Source organism: Podarcis melisellensis (genome assembly GCF_964234715.1).
Source record: "Podarcis melisellensis genome assembly, chromosome: 12".
NCBI lineage: Eukaryota > Metazoa > Chordata > Lepidosauria > Squamata > Lacertidae > Podarcis > Podarcis melisellensis.
Window position 1 is genome coordinate 52,250,487 of NC_138544.1, and position 15,856 is coordinate 52,266,342.

The following is a 15,856-nucleotide window of genomic DNA, read 5'->3' on the forward strand; positions in this document are numbered from 1 at the left end:
TTTAAACTTCTCTTTTTTTTTTTTTTTTTTTTGCTTGGACCCTGAAGAAAATAACCCGGGTGTGAACAAGGAGATAGTTGTTACATAAACAAGAAGAAACTGCTGTTGCTCTGTAATAATCAATATGCAATAATTGCAGCTCTCTAAGGTGGCCTCTGGTGTAGGGGCAAAGTTGTTGAACTGCTTTTCAAAAAATTTGGATTTTTTTAAGCTTTGTTCCCGTTTTGGACCTTTCTTTCGTTCAGCTCTACCATCGCTGGCCATTGAGAGCTTTCCTGGTCCCTAAGGGGCTCTCTACCTGTGTTTTGTTTTATGTATTAAATTTATATACCACTTTTATCTTCCAAGGATGTCTAGCCAGTGTACATGGTTCTCCTCCTACCCAGTTCATTCTCACAACAACCCTGTGAGGCAGGCCAGGCTAAGAGGCAGTGACTGGTCTGTGAGCTTCATGGCTGAGTGAGGATTCGAACCCTGCTCTCCCAGGTCCTAGTTTGGCACTCTTAACCATTATGCCACACTGGTTTCTTTGTCCCTTGTTGCCTCTTAGGCCTGAAAGTGTCTCCCAGAAGACCACACGGGGCCACTCGTCTTGCCTCCTTCAAAGGTAAAGGGACCCCTGACCATTAGGTCCAGGCGCGGACGACTCTGGGGTTGCGCGCTCATCTCGCTCTATAGGCTGAGGGAGCCGGCGTACAGCTTCTGGGTCATGTGGCCAGCATGACTAAGCCAGTTCTGGCGAACCAGAGCAGCGCACGGAAATGCCATTTACCTTCCCGCCAGAGTGGTACCTATTTATCTACTTCCACTTTGACACGCTTTCAAACTGCTAGGTTGGCAGGAGCAGGGACCGAGCAACGGGAGCTCACCCTGTCACAGGGATTTGAACAGCCAACCTTCCAATCAGCAAGCCCTAGGCTCTGTGGTTTAACCCACAGCGCCACCCGCATCCCTTAGAGCAAGTTAGGAAGGATATTAATAATCAATATATCCTCTCCTGCCACCCTGAAGATTCCCACAAGGGGGAAACCCCACACAAAGCCCTAAGGCGATTGGACGGTGCCTTGCATGCCTCCTCCCGGCATCTCTTCTTCGCCATCTCTTTGTTAGCCCTGATGACCTAAGGGGAATTTATTGTATTCAGTCCATTTGTTCAAGAAAGTGAAAACCTGATTATGGTGCTTCTAGCTAATAAATGCAATGGCACCGGGATGACTGACAGCTCTTCAGCACTTACATTTTAAAACACTGCTATTAAAATTTAAACGGTGTTCTTAAAATTATATTTTATGGTTAAATTAAAGGGAGGGAGTTTTTTTTTATAAAAAAAAATCAGGTTTGCTTGGAAGTAAATTACAGTGAATTTAGTGGGGCTCGGAAACGTACTGTACTGTACGTTTAGTTTCCGTGCATAGGATTACAGACTCATACTGCAACTTTATACGTGGCCACGATCCTCCGCTCAATTACCTGGGATTAGAAGTCCCAGTGAATTCAGCTGAGTTTACTTTTGAGTAAAGCCCCATTGAGTTCATTGGAACTTTCACTCCCGGGCCATCGTGCAGAGGATTTGCAGCCAATCATAGAAATGTAGAGTTGCAAGGGACTGCGAGGATAATCTAGTCCAACCCTTTGCAATGTAGGAATATTTTGCCCAATGTGGGACTTGAACCCCAAACCCTGAGATTAAGTCTCATGCTCTACCAACCGAGCTATTCCAGGTCGTACGTTTGAGTTGCTATCTTCAACCAGTGTGGTGTAGTGGTTAAGAGCGGGGGACTCGTAATCTGGTGAACTGGGTTCGCTTCCCCGCTCCTCCACATGCAGCTGCTGGGTGACCCTGGGCTAGTCACACTTCTCTGAAGTCTCTCAGCCTCACTCACCTCACAGAGCAGTGGCGTAGCGTAGGTTGTCAGCATCCGGGGCAAGGCAAGTAATTTGCGCCCCCTAACCCATAGATTTGCGCCCCCTAATTCATGGATTTGCGCCCCCTAACCCTAACCCCCAGATGTTGCGCCCGGTGCGGCCGGCCCCCCCTGCCCCCCCACGCTACGCCACTGTCACAGAGTGTTTGTTGTGGGGGAGGAAGGGAAGGGAGAATGTGAGCCGCTTTGAGACTACTTAGGGTAGTGATAAAACGGGATATCAAATCCAAACTCTTCCTCCTCCTCCTCCTCCTCCTCCTCCTTCTTCTTCTCCCTCCCATTTTCCTGGGACTGAGCCCCATTCAATTCAATAGGACTTACTTCTGAGTAGGTGAGGTCAGGATTGCCCTGTTAGCAAAATCTTAGCTATATAGGCAGTCTGTTTTGCTTTGGTTTCCGATGCAACACATTTCTCCAAAGAAAATAGAGATGCCCTGTTCAATAATAATAATAATAATAATAATTTTTACTATTTCTACCCCGCCCATCTGACTGGTTTGCCCCAGCCACTCTGAGCGGCTTCCGACATATATCAAAACATAATAAAATATTAAACATTTACAAAGTTTGCTATACAGGGCTTCCTTCAGAAGTCTTCTAAAGGTTGCCTGGTTCCTTATCACCTTGGCTCGGTGAGTGTGTGTGTGTCACATAACTCCATTCCCTCCAACATTTCTCCAATGAAAATAGGGACGTCCTAAGGAAAAGCGGGACATTCTGGGATCAACTCAGAAACCGGGACAGCTTCTGTAAATCCGGGACTGTCCCTGAAATATAGGGGCAATTGGAGGGTCTGCATCTCTCTCCCCCCTGTCCCTTGAAATATTTTGGTCTACGGTCCAGGTTTTGTACCCCAAAGCTTTAAGAAGAAAACCCAGTTTCTTGCAGCTTTCACTTATCCTCCCACACTATACATTTACTGTCTTTTGTGGTTTCCACATGAGGGTTGCTAGGCCTGAGTCACTGTAGCCGTAGCTTTTGAAATATTTCCGCTGCCTGTGTGTGTGTTTTATGTGTAGTTAACACTTGCAGGAGTGTCACATGGAACGGGAATGTGTGTGCTGTGTGGGCAGCAAGTTTGAAAAAGTGTTTGCGTTTGGCTGAGCCGATACATGTGGAACGCAGCCCTCTCGCCCTGTTTGTGCTCGCAGCTGTTTCTTGTGCCTTTATTTCTTTTCTTTTCTAATATAATTTTTATTGATTCCTTTTTTAACACAATATTTCAAACATTACGTTGACAGACAAACACACTCTTTGCCCTGCCGGGCACATGACTTCCTTCCATCACTTCAACTGTTGTTGTTTTTTCCAAGTCTTTATATTCGCACTTTAGACCATCCATTTCTGACCTTTCTACTCTTAGAGTCAACTCTTTCTCTTTGGTCAGAAAAGTTTATCGTTGCAAGATTTATTTTAGTCCTGCTAATGCCTTCACATTTTTACAGTAATTATTCATATACAGTGGTACCTTGGGTTAAGTACTTAATTCGTTTCGGAGGTCTGTTCTTAACCTGAAACTGTTCTTAACCTGAAGCACCACTTTAGCTAATGGGGCCTCCCGCTGCTGCCGCGCCACCAGAGCACGATTTCTGTTCTCATCCTGAAGCAAAGTTCTTAACCTGAAGCACTATTTCTGGGTTAGCGGAGTCTGTAACCTGAAGCATAAGTAACCTGAAGCCTGCTTTAGTGCAGAGATGAGGAAATCTGTGGCTCTTCAGATGGACTCCGAATCCCATCAGCCACAGACAGCATGGTTAGTGGGCAGGGATTATGGGAATTGTAGTCCACCACAGGCTCCCCTTCTCTGATGCAGTGTTTTAATTAAAGCTAGTCTTCCTTTCGGATTCTTCATGTGCATTTGGAAGATGAGTTGCTCTGAATATATACAAAGTTGCGCGCAAAGGACTTATAAATATTCTTTTGAAATTCCAGCCGCCTTCATCCTGGAAACCCCTCGCGACTCAGGCATGCTCATTCCATAGATGGTAGTGAAATTAATGAGATGAGTCAGACCTGGAAGTTGATACGCCAAGTACGCACATTCCATCGCTCGACAACTTCTTCATAAAAGTCCCGTAAGGGTCTGAAAGTGTGTGGCTGAAAAGCCTCTCAACTGCAGGATTATAAAGTGGTTGAATGGCCTACTTCCTCACTATGATTGTGCTGAGTGATAGGGTAATCTGAAAGTTTACTGCAGGGCGGAATCATTGCGCATAATCCCAAATGCATCTAGACCCAGGGGCTCCCAAACTTGGGCCTCCAGCTGTTTTTCGACTACAGTCCCCATCATCCGCCTCTGTGCTCCCCCAGTATGTTTCCCCTTACTGATCTCTGGAGGTTCCAGTTGTCAGTCCTGTTCCTGCCAGTACAGGTTCAGGTAAAGGTAAAGGGACCCCTGACCGTTAGGTCCATTTGCGGACGACTCTGGGGTTGCGGCGCTCATCTCGCTTTACTGGCCGAGGGAGCCAACGTTTGTCTGCAGAACGTTTTTCCGGGTCATGTGGCCACCATGACTAAGCCTCTTCTGGCGAAACCAGAGCAGCGCACGGAAAAGCCATTTACCTTCCCGCCAGAGCAGTACCTATTTATCTACTTGCCCTTTGACGTCCTTTTGAACTGCTTGGTTGGCAGGAGCTGGGACTGAGCAACGGGAGCTCACCCCGTCACAAGGATTCGAACCGCCGACATTCTGATCGGCAAGCCCTAGGCTCTGTGGTTTAACCCACAGCGCCACCCATGTCCCATTCAGGTAGTCCGAACCAATGCCTAAGCAACCACTCACATGCTGTAATCAATAATGTTGTGGCCAAATGAACGCCAAAAATCTTAAACAAATATTCTGTGTCCTGTGTGATTTATTTTGGAGGGGGTTTGAGGGCCTTCATATGCAAGTGCTTTTGGGTTATTGCGACCACTAACAGCAACCCCCCCCCAAAGATCTGGTATGCTCCACAACACCTCTACAAGAAAGTGTTGTCTATTCTCAGATAGATGTTGGCGGCCTAATGATGAAAAGGTCTCATTGAGTCATCTGATGCAGGCTTTTGCTCAATGATATATTTTTTTGGTGTGAAGTTGTCTGTATCAATTTTGTACCGGTCAAAACTTTGGTATTTGTAGATGTTAATGTACTTTAAAACTATATTTTTACAGTATGGGGATTAACAGACAACAAAAAGAGGATGTTGTGAGCACTTATGGCTAGCAAGACACTTACGGTCGAAGGATAAATGGCCACCATCCATTAAGTAATGTTCAGTCATTAATTTTAAGCTGTCTTTGGGTGTCCAGCTGCAAGTTTCATTGTTCAGCTGCAAATAAACTGTAATGATGATGATTTCTCGCTTTTTCAAACCCTACACAGTTTGTTTCTTCAGCGCATAAGCTTGCATTTGAAACCGTTTCTCATTATTTGGTTATTGCTTTTGTTAGTGCTATCCCTCTGCTGGCCCCAAGTTCGCTAGAAAAAACCCCTCTGACAATAATATTTTTGAGCAGTACCACAGTACATTTTAAAACAACAACACACACGACCTCCTGCGCATTAGCTGGCAGGCCTCCCGGAAACTTGCTGAAAGTTAGTGTGGTGGAATCTTTTTAAAGAAAAGTTTTTCTTTTCCTTTTCCGTTTGACTCTCTATTTTGCTTGTTAAATTCTCCAGGCTTGGTCTATTGCTTCAACATCGTTTAGGAAGCAAAGGAAAGCCCCTTTTTGTTAGCAAATTGAATTAAATCCGGATGACTTTTCAGCTTGCACTGACCTGCATTTGCAGCTGCTTAAAAAACAGATCGGCGGATTGAAACAAATCGGCACTTTTTGTAATTTTTATTTAGTACCAGTTAACAAGAGAGCTTCAGTTATAGATAAACAGCCAGTGACTTCTCATAAGACATGCATGTTTGCAGACGTGCTTGGGAATATTGGCATGAATCAGGCAGTGCCTCATTCTCCTTAACCATGGTTAAGTGTGAATGAACAAGCATACTGGTACAGTGGTAGCCCGGGTTAAGTACTTAATTCGTTCCGGAGGTCCGTTCTTAACCTGAAACTGTTCTTAACCTGAAGCACCACTTTAGCTAATGGGGCCTCCTGCTGCCGCCGCACCGCCAGAGCACGATTTCTGTTCTCATCCTGAAGCAAAGTTCTTAACCTGAGGTACTATTTCTGGGTTAGCGGAGTCTATAACCTGAAGCGTATGTAACCTGAAGTGTATGTAACCTGAGGTACCACTGTACAGTACACAGTTACAAAATCAAAACCACTTTGCTCCTCCTGTTCCTGCTGTCATTGCACTACCGGAAGCTAAGTTATGGTTTGGCTTAGTGTTACCTGCAAAACCAGGCTCATTGTTCGTCTCCTGCAAACAAACCATGAGTGGTGAACAAAGAACAAACCTCGGTTTTGTGCCTCTGAAGGACCAGGTGCGCAGCCTGGCAGTCATTATGGACTCACAGCTGTCCATGGAGGAGCTGGTCAATTCTGTGTCCAGAGCAGCTGTCTACCAGCTCGACCTGGTACGCAGGCTGAGATCCTACCTGCCCGCAGACTGTCTTGTCAGAATGGTGCATGCTCTGGTTATCTCCTGCTTGGACTACTGCAATGCGCTCTATGCACCTTTGAAGGTGACCTGGAAACTACAACTAATCCAGAATACGGCAGCCAGACTGGTGACTAGGAACAGCTGCCAAGACCACATAACACCGGTCTTGAAAGACCTACATTGGCTCCCGGTACGTTTCCAGGCACAATTCAAAGTGTTGGTGCTGACCTTTCAAGCCCTAAACAGCCTCGGCCCAGTATACCTGAAGGAATGTCTTCACCCCCATCGTTCAGCCCAGACACTGAGGTCCAGCTCTGAGGGCCTTCTGGCGGTTCCCTCACTGCAAGAAGTGAAGTTATAGGGAACCAGGCAGAGAGCCTTCTCGGTAGTGGCGCCCGCCGTGTGGAACGTCTTCCCACCAGATGTCAAAAAAATAAAGAACTGACTTTTAGAAGACATCTGAAGGCAGCCCTGTTTAGGGAAGCTTTTAATATTTGATGTTTTATTGTGTTTTTAATATTTTACTGGAAGTTGTCCAGAGTGGCTGAGATGGGAGGAGTATAAATAAATTATTATTATTATTATTATTATTATTATTATTATTATTATTATTATTTACAGTTAATAGTTTGTTCAGAGTGAAACAGGCCAAACCATGGCTTAGCTCCTGGTGGCAGCAGCAGGAGAAACAGGGAAGTGAATAGGCCATGATTTTCTAATTGCGTACCACCGTACAGTGGTACCTCGGATTACATACGCTTCAGGTTACAGACTCTGCTAACTCAGAAATATTACCTCAGGTTAATAACTTTGCTTCAGGATGAGAACAGAAATCGTGCTCTGGCAGCGCAGCAGCAGCAAAAGGCCCCATTAGCTAAAGTGGTGCTTCAGGTTAAGAACAGTTTCAGGTTAAGAACAGACCTCCAGAACGAATTAAGTACCGTACTTAACCCCCGAGGTACCACTGTACAGAGAAGATTGCATGCCGCAAGGTATTGTGTGTGCCAATGCTGGATTCTCAGGCAGGGTCAGATTGAGACTAGATATTGCGGTGTGGAGAGGGAACTAAGATATTGCAGCCAAGGGGGGTGAGCAGAGTCTGCTGTGACCCAGATTCCGGGTGAGCCAATGAGTTGCCTGAAGAACAGGGCTTTCTCCGGAGCCTACAGCCACATCACAGCCCAGTGTCCAGTTCTCCTGCTCAGGAAGGCTCAGCGCACAGCTTGGAGCTACAAGGGAGCTGTTGCTTCAGCTGTGAATCAGCTCGGACTGAAACTGCTTCACCCCGTCCTGGCAAAAGACAGGCATGCGCTTGCCAGTGTTCCCTCTCTCCTCCTGAGTAGCCTCACATTGCAGCTGGCAGCTGCAGCCTGTGCCTGGCTTGCCCGGTGGTGATGGGAAAGAAGTTTCAAGAGCAGATCTTGTATACTAATAGCAAACTGATTTGTCAGGTGGATCCTTACATAGCTAAAACAGCACCACCCACATGCAAGAAGTTGGTGTCGATAGGCTTGGGGAAAACCCAAGATTTTAAGAAGTCGGGGAAAATTTAATTGGAGAGGAAGAGACGCAAGGAGGATTGAAAATGCTAAGTGTCAGATGGTATTTAACACCAGTGAAGTTAGCAAAAATGTATCATACTCATGATAATAAATGCTGGAAATGTAAAGAAAAATAAGGAACCTTTTACCACATGTGGTGGACGTGCCCCAAGGTAAAAGACTTCTGGGAAAGGATTTGTAATGAATTGAAAAAAGTGTTGAAAAACACATTTATTAAAAAACCAAAAGCCTATTTATTTGGTATAGTGTGGGGTGAAATCCCCCAAAAAGATGCTACTTTTTTCCTGTATGTCACAACAGCTGTGAGAGTATTGCTAGCGAAGAATTGGAAGAAACAAGATTTACCAACTATCAAAGAATGGCAGATAAAGATGGACTATATGGAACTTGCCGAACTGACCGAGAGACTCCGAGACCAGAGAGAAGAGAAGGTGGAAGAAGATTGGAAGAAGTTTAAGGAATATTTGAAAAAAAATATGTTAATATTTAAATCTTAGAATAGCTTTGGAAGTGGATATAGGCGGTAGGGTTAGAAGTAGAAGATAGTGTATTTTATAAGTGATAAAATGTGAAGTTTTTTATGATCAAAGTCAGTGTGGAGAAAAGAAAAAGATGGTTAGAAATTATGATATATGTAAACTGCTAAAGATGAAGTAAAATGAAAATCAGATAGGTGGGACTTGGGGAAGCCCACTTAACAATGTTTAGGAAAATAAGGATATGACAAGAATTGGTTTGTATTGTTTGTCTTTCCTGTTTGTGTTTTTTATTTGTGTTATAAAATGAATACAAAATTTTTTGAAAAAAAAGAAAATGCTCAGTGACCGTCAAATGCTGAGGATCTGGAGAGGGGAGGAAAACCCGGGGAGGCAGAACAGAATGGAGTGTTCTAGAAAAAGACAAAGCTGCTTGTTTAGGACCCTGAACAGAAGCGCTCCATCCTGCAACATTTTGTTGCAGTCCGCGTTTGTATCTTTCCCATAGATGCACAGTTTGAATCTCCCATAGATTGTTTCCAAATTCCATTTCCGTCAGCGTTTGAGGGGAATTTTTCATGTGGTGTTATCAGGGACAGGCCTGAAACTTAAAAATCTTTGTCTCCAGCCTTGATGAATTCTGTCACCCTTTCGGTCAGGGTTTGTTTTGAAGCCGTATACGTCATTCTGCCTCTTGCTTAAAGTTACAGAATGTGTGGCGGCATAGCTGAGTTTCGGTTCCCAAACAGAGCCATGTGGTTTCTCAGATAGGAAGTAGCAGCGAGCGAAAGGAACAACATGTTTAGCTTCAGATGTCCATTTCAGATTATTGGCTTGATGCATCTATCTCTTCTTCCTGCCCAAATTATCTCAAAATAGGTTTGAATAAATATCCTTGTACTTGCTTTAGAGTCTGAAGATGTCTCGGGTGTTTACAACATTATTTTCAGATTGCACCTTGAAGTGATTTCTGTGTTGTCTCTGGTTGTCATGCCTATTTGTGAACAGTTTACAGTTTTCATTAAGAGGTCTAAGAAGAAAATGCAGAGAGGGAGGGTTCAGAGTGAGTTTACTAGTGTACATATCATACTGTGGTTAGTTATCTGCAAGTCGATACCTGGGGGTTTTATGTTAAAGGAGCTTCCTTTCTAGGTAGAAATTTGCAGGTATTTTGTTGGTCTTGCAATGTTTGTATTCTGCCACTAGGTGTCGCTAAAGTGATGGTTGCTGTAGCATTGGCCTCAGCACACAGAAGCAGCACTTGTCTGGCACCCAGTGAAATTAGGGTTGCCGTACAGTCAAAAGTCGGGTTACAGATGCGCGATTTCGGGTTGCGCATGGCGCCGAACCCGGAAGTACCGGAACGGCTTCTGCATGTGCAGAAGCGCTAAATTGCACTTTGCTCATGCACAGAAGTGCCGAATAGTGACCAGCGCATGCGCAGATGCGGTGCTGCAGGTTGTGAACGTGGTTCCCGCATGGATCACATTCACAACCCAAGCGTCCACTGTATTTTGAAGAGCAAAAAAAGGACACATTTGCCGACTTCTGTTTCTAACTATGGATCGCTATGGCGACTCTCATTTTACATACCCATGAAAAAGAGGACATGTCCTGGAAAAGTAGGGCATATGGCAACCCTAGAAATAGTTCAACTGATTGCTGAAAACAACTGCTCCTTCAGTGATTTAGGGCAGGGCACACTACTGTGAGCCCAATTCAGACAAGGAAGTATTACAACGGTTTGGCGTGGAGTTTGACCTAACAAACCATGGTTTGCCTGCCCAGCAATTGAGAATGGGAAACCATGGTTTGTAGTGACTTTGCAATAACCATGGTTTGGTGCGGTGTCTGAATTAACAGACACTAGTGGCATATGTTGTTCTGCCTCCAAAGGGGTGACAGGAAGACACAGCACGTGGGGAGGGCGGAGGGAAAATGCTGTGGTTTTCAGTCACATAAAGGTCACGTTTGACTCTGCCATGTCCGTTTACAAGGTTCACTGTCTAATAATCTTCATTCTTCCTGTCACAGGAGCAGCCCTTGGACCTGAAGGCCTGTACGGCATCGGTGCCCTCGACTCGTGGGATACAGACCTGATGAAGATATGACCATGGGTAAGATCGCTTACTTTTTCCAACCTTGGCTTCCTGCTGGTGGCAGAGCACAATGGCGGACATTTTAAGTTCTTGCCAACACTTCTGGTACATGGGCCATCAATCAAGCGGGAGAACCAACAGGCAGACTTTGCATTTGCTGCTAGATGCCCATGACTTTAATCACAATAGATGTCAGCCCCAGATTGTGACACTTTAAAAGGGTGTGGGTTCCTTGGTGGACAAAGCGTGTTCTCCTTCATGGATTGCTGAACATGAACTCCTTCATGTTCACCGCGTGTTGCGGTGGGGGCCGTCAGGACACTCCAAAGTTGGGGGGCGGGCTAATTGATCGTTGGCCACAGATGTGATTGGGGCTTCCCTTGTTGTTGGGAAGAAGTTAATGTTGCCATTTATTGATTGACAGCCAGAAATAGTAAAACTCCTTGCACGAGGCTAGGGCTTCCTCTTTTCACCTGTGCATCGGATTGCCCGTCCCTCCCTCCCTAGAATAGGGTTGTTCGCTTTGACCTTGCTATGCCTGTCATGGGGTCATCTGCTCTTGGGGCAGGGGCCCGGTAGGAATTTTGTCCATCTGGCTGATTGGCTGGGGCCATTTGGTTTTTGCCTACTGCGTAGCAAATCGTCACAACTTGTAAGGTTGTGGTTAGGCATTGGTTTATGGTTTGGTTGGTTGAGGGGCATGGATTGGCTGTGCCTGCCCCTCTAATGCTGCTGCTCCTGCAAGGGATTCCATTAAAGGAATCGGGGGCTAACTATTGCTTGTCCACTCTGTCAAGGGGGCTCGGGCCATAGCAATGAGCTCCTGGTTGCATTTGGGGTGAGGGCAGGTTCCCTGCTCCATCGCTACCCCCAAGTGTATACCCCTATTCTGACTTTCGCATCGTGCGGAATGTCAGTCTGTCCCCCATGGTGGGGGCAGATAGTCGCAACCAATGCCTAAACAACCACTCACAAATTTGTATTTTAATAAAGTTGTGGCCAAAATTATGCCAAAAATCTTAAACAAAAATTTCTGTGCGATGTGTGAGTTATTGGGGTGGACCTGGGGACCTCGACACGCAACAATTAAGGATTTATTACGTTTTCTGAATGTATTGGGAAATCTATATAGAAAGGTTTATTGTTTTGTGTACATTCAATTGCAAGATAAAACATATGCGAAGGGATTTGACAGGAAGTCAAAATTGAAGAAAAGATTTTGTAAGATAAAAGGGGGGAAATATTTATTTTCATTACTTTTTATTTTTTGTGTTTGTGCGGGTGTCTGTTTTGTATGGAATGTTTGGGAGGAAATAAGACGGTAAATAACAAATAACAAACTAAATACTGATGTATGTAATTTTTATTTCTCAGTTATATTTTGTGGTAGTATGGTTGTAATGTTTTTTGTAACATAAAATCATTCAATAATAATAAAAATAAAAGATGGTGGGTTCCATCAGGCAACAACCTTAGGGCCTGCAGCGAACCTCGTCTTTCTTAGTTGAGGGGTTGCTTGCTTTTTTTGCGGCACGGGGTGTGTGGCGTGTTACCTGCTTTTTTGTCCATGTTTTATCCATTTTGTGCATTTGCATGTGCTGGTAGAGTCATAGAATGGTAGAGTTAGAAGGGTCCACAAGGGTCATCTAGTCCAGCCCGCTGCAACCCAGGAATCCTTTGCCAGTTCAGGGCTCAAACCCATTACCATGAGATTAAGAGGCTCATGCTCTACCGACTGAACTTTTGATGGTTTGCCTGGTTTGTGGGGAGTGGAGTTGTGAACTTTGCCATCTTTCATTCTAGGAAATTGGTATTTTATTTAACAGGATTTCGATACCGTGTCATTAAAAAAACCCCACCCTTCTCAGTAGCATTATGCTATGACAAGTAGCCATTATCAGTTTCAAACGTTATCTTCTATAGATGAGTTCCTTCAAAGTCTGTGCTGGTGTCACCTTTTCTGCATTGGATGTCTCACCTGGCTGTCTCACCTTACTGTTTCTCACCTGGCTGTTGTTTTGGAGCTGAACACGGGCAGTGTTGCAAGCCTCAGTTGTCAGCATTCCTCCTATGTGTAACCAGGGCATTCGTTTACCATGTATAGGAGCAAATCAACAAAGACCTAAATCCTAAATATTAATTAAAGTTGAATTAATTTTACTCCCACAGTCTTTTTTTTTTTTTGCATGCTATGCCAGAGTGATAACATACAGATGTTTTGAGCAGAATGCTGATGTTTACTTTTGACCGCTACGTGGGTGGCTCTTTAAATAGCAGCACCACTACTAATTATCCAGGTTAACAGACTCTGTTTCCATATTCAAGATAATAAACTAATCAAACAAGAAAATTAAAAAACAACAACCATCTAGCCGGATTTCCCACGGCTTTCTCCAACCAAGATTATAAACTTAAATCCGGATGGGATGATCAGTTCCATCTATATATAACAGGGGTCCTCAACCTGCGGCCCACGGAGGCCTTTTAACTGGCCCACAAGCCACCCCTGAACTGAGCTGCTTGTTTGGCGAGTTCCCGCGCACTGCGCTAAACCAGCATGGCGCTGGGACTCCCTTCCTCGGCTCCAGAAATTGCCTCTGCGCATGCTCAGACCCTGGAAATCATGTCTGCACATGTCCGCGGTGCCCGAAATCGCTTCTGCGCATTCCCAGAAGCTTCTGCGCAGGAGCGATTTTCGGTATCTGGGCATGCACAGAAGTGATTTCCAGCATTGCGCTGTGCCGGCCCGGCCCACAGAGGATCTCCGCGGGAGTGATCCGGCCCATGCCCGGTAAGCTTTGCCGATCCCTGGTATATAATGTCCCATCTGATTCAACATCCTTTTGACCATATTTACCCATGAGCTTCCTATGAGAACGCCAAGGTTGCAGGTTCGATCCCTGTATGGGACAGCTGCATATTCTTGCATTGCAGGGGGTTGGACCAGATGGGTCCCTTCCGACTCTACAATTCTGTAATTCAACAACTGGGATGATTGGCGGGTGGCTGGCTCTCAGCTGTGGGTCCGCTGATTCGCAAAGGGCAGTTGTTGTTGTTGTTTAGTCGTGTGTGACTCTTCGTGACCCCATGGACCAGAGCACGCCAGGCACTCCTGTCTTCCACTGCCTCCCGCAGTTTCGTCAAACTCATGCTGGTAACTTCGAGAACCATCTCCAACCATCTCATCCTCCGTCGTCCCCTTCTCCTTGTGCCCTCCATCTTTCCCAACATCAGGGTCTTTTCCAGGGAGTCTTCTCTTCTCATGAGGTGGCCAAAGTATTGGAGCCTCAGCTTCAGGACCTGTCCTTCCAGGGAGCACTCAGAGCTGATTTCCTTCAGAATGGAGAGGTTGGATCTTCTTGCAGTCCATGGGACTTTCAAGAGTCTCCTCCAGCACCATAAAAGCTCCATGGACAAAGACAACGGGCACAAAGGGCAGGCACACCACCAAATGCTGAAGTTAGTCTGGATCCCCGAAGCTGCTGAGATTCCTCCTCTCCTGAACGAAGGAGGAAGGTGGAACGGGGTGTGTTTGCGGGGGATCAAGCTGGTGCAATTCAGCTCCGAAGGCGCTTCGCACGCCACACCGAAGGCACAAAGTGTTGACGCAGCTGCTTTCCCGCTGCTCCCTGCCCCCCACCCCCGTGTACGAGAAACCAGAAACTTCAGCCAGGAGCGAGTGGGACGCAAGGAACGCGGCCCACTCCGGCCTTCCCTCAGGCCTGCTCTGTTTTGGACCGCAGGGCGGTTGCCGTGGCGACGGATTTGCAAACCCCTCTGGTTATGGTTTTATTGCAGCGATAAGTGATAGGGGAATCTAGCCTGGGGAACAGGGGAGGGAAATCCCGTTTTTTTAGAATTCAAATATTCTTTTAGTCGTATCGGAGAACACAACGCTTGTAAGGTCCAGGAAAAACAGCTGCCCAAGTATTTCATTACGAGAGGGGGGGGGGGAGGGATTTCTGAGTTGGTTGGTTTTTTATCTGCACGGTGTGTGGGCCCAGTTACCATATTCTTCGTTTTAAAGGCCCACTTGTGCTGTTTTCTACCATTATAGTTATCGTTATTACTAGTGACATGTGTTTGTCATTGTGATGGGCAAGGGCAGCAGATGGCAGTCCCTATACTGTAGTGCAAGGCTGGGGAATCTCAGGCCCATAAGCTGAATGTGGCCCTCCGAGCCTCTCTGCTTGGCCCTCCATGTGTTCATGCACCTGCTCAAGAAAAAGATGCCTCTCCACACGTACACATCCCAAAATGGCGCCTCTCTGTATGGGAGTGTATTGTATTTTTAAAATGGGGTATCAGAGTTTTTAGGGGGCTAACCAGGTTGGGATAGATGGGATTGCAGGCTTGTTGGGTTTTGAATGTCTCATGTCGATTTTTCAATTTCGTTGTTCTGTGTGGGACAATGACAATGAAAAATATCGTATCTCTCTGCTCCCTAGGGGAATGTGTAAAATGCATACCACATGCTAGGTAAAGGTAAGGGTACCCCTGAAGTCCAGTCGCGAACGACTCTGGGGTTGCAGCTTTACAGGCTGAGGGAGCTGGCGTTTGTCCGCTTCCGCAGACAGTTTTTCCGGGCCATGTGGCCAGCATGACTAAGCCGCTTCTGGCGAAGCCAGAGCAGTGCACGGAAACGCCATTTACCTTCCTGCCAGAGCGGTACCTATTTATCTACTTGCACTTTGGCGTGCTTTCGAACTGCTAGGTTGGTAGGAGCTGGGAGAGAGCAACGGGAGCTCACCCCATTGCAGGGATTCAAACCGCCGACCTTCCGATCAGCAAGTCCAAGCGGCGCAGTGGTTTAAACCACATCGCCACCTGCGTCCCACCCTACCACATGCTCGGCCAATGCTAAACATTTAAAGCACCCCCCCTCCAGATAAACCTGGGAACTGTAGTTTGTTAAGGGTACCATGAATTGTAGTCCTGTGAGGGGGGAACTACAGTTCCACATTTTTTTTTGCAGGCAACGGGGAATGTGTACATATGGTGTATATGTCCTTTGTTGTGTCGAACACTACCACACATCTGCACAGAGAGGGGATGCAGCTACACAGCTAAAAATTAACCATTTTAATTTTTTGTGACGTGCAGTATACAAATGTGACACTAGATGGCTACAGTGAGCTATGCAAAATTCAAAGTATTTTTCCAAACTTTTTTTTTTTAAAAAAGGATTTCCACAGCGTTTTTTTATATGTGCATAGATTCCACCAAGAAAGCTGAGACTTGAAGCCACCTGGCT

At 45.8% G+C, this 15,856-nt stretch overlaps 1 protein-coding gene across 1 annotated transcript in view; it reads left to right on the plus strand.

Moving 5' to 3' along the window:
- LOC309353170 (mitogen-activated protein kinase kinase kinase 3-like) overlaps positions 1 to 15,856 on the plus strand; it is a 114,474-nt gene that overhangs the window by 26,389 nt on the left and 72,229 nt on the right. Inside the window, exon 2 of the mRNA XM_081882410.1 lies at positions 10,538 to 10,620. Coding sequence (XP_081738536.1) covers positions 10,611 to 10,620 — 10 coding nt within the window. The 5' untranslated portion in view covers positions 10,538 to 10,610. The remainder of the gene's footprint in view (positions 1 to 10,537; positions 10,621 to 15,856) is intronic.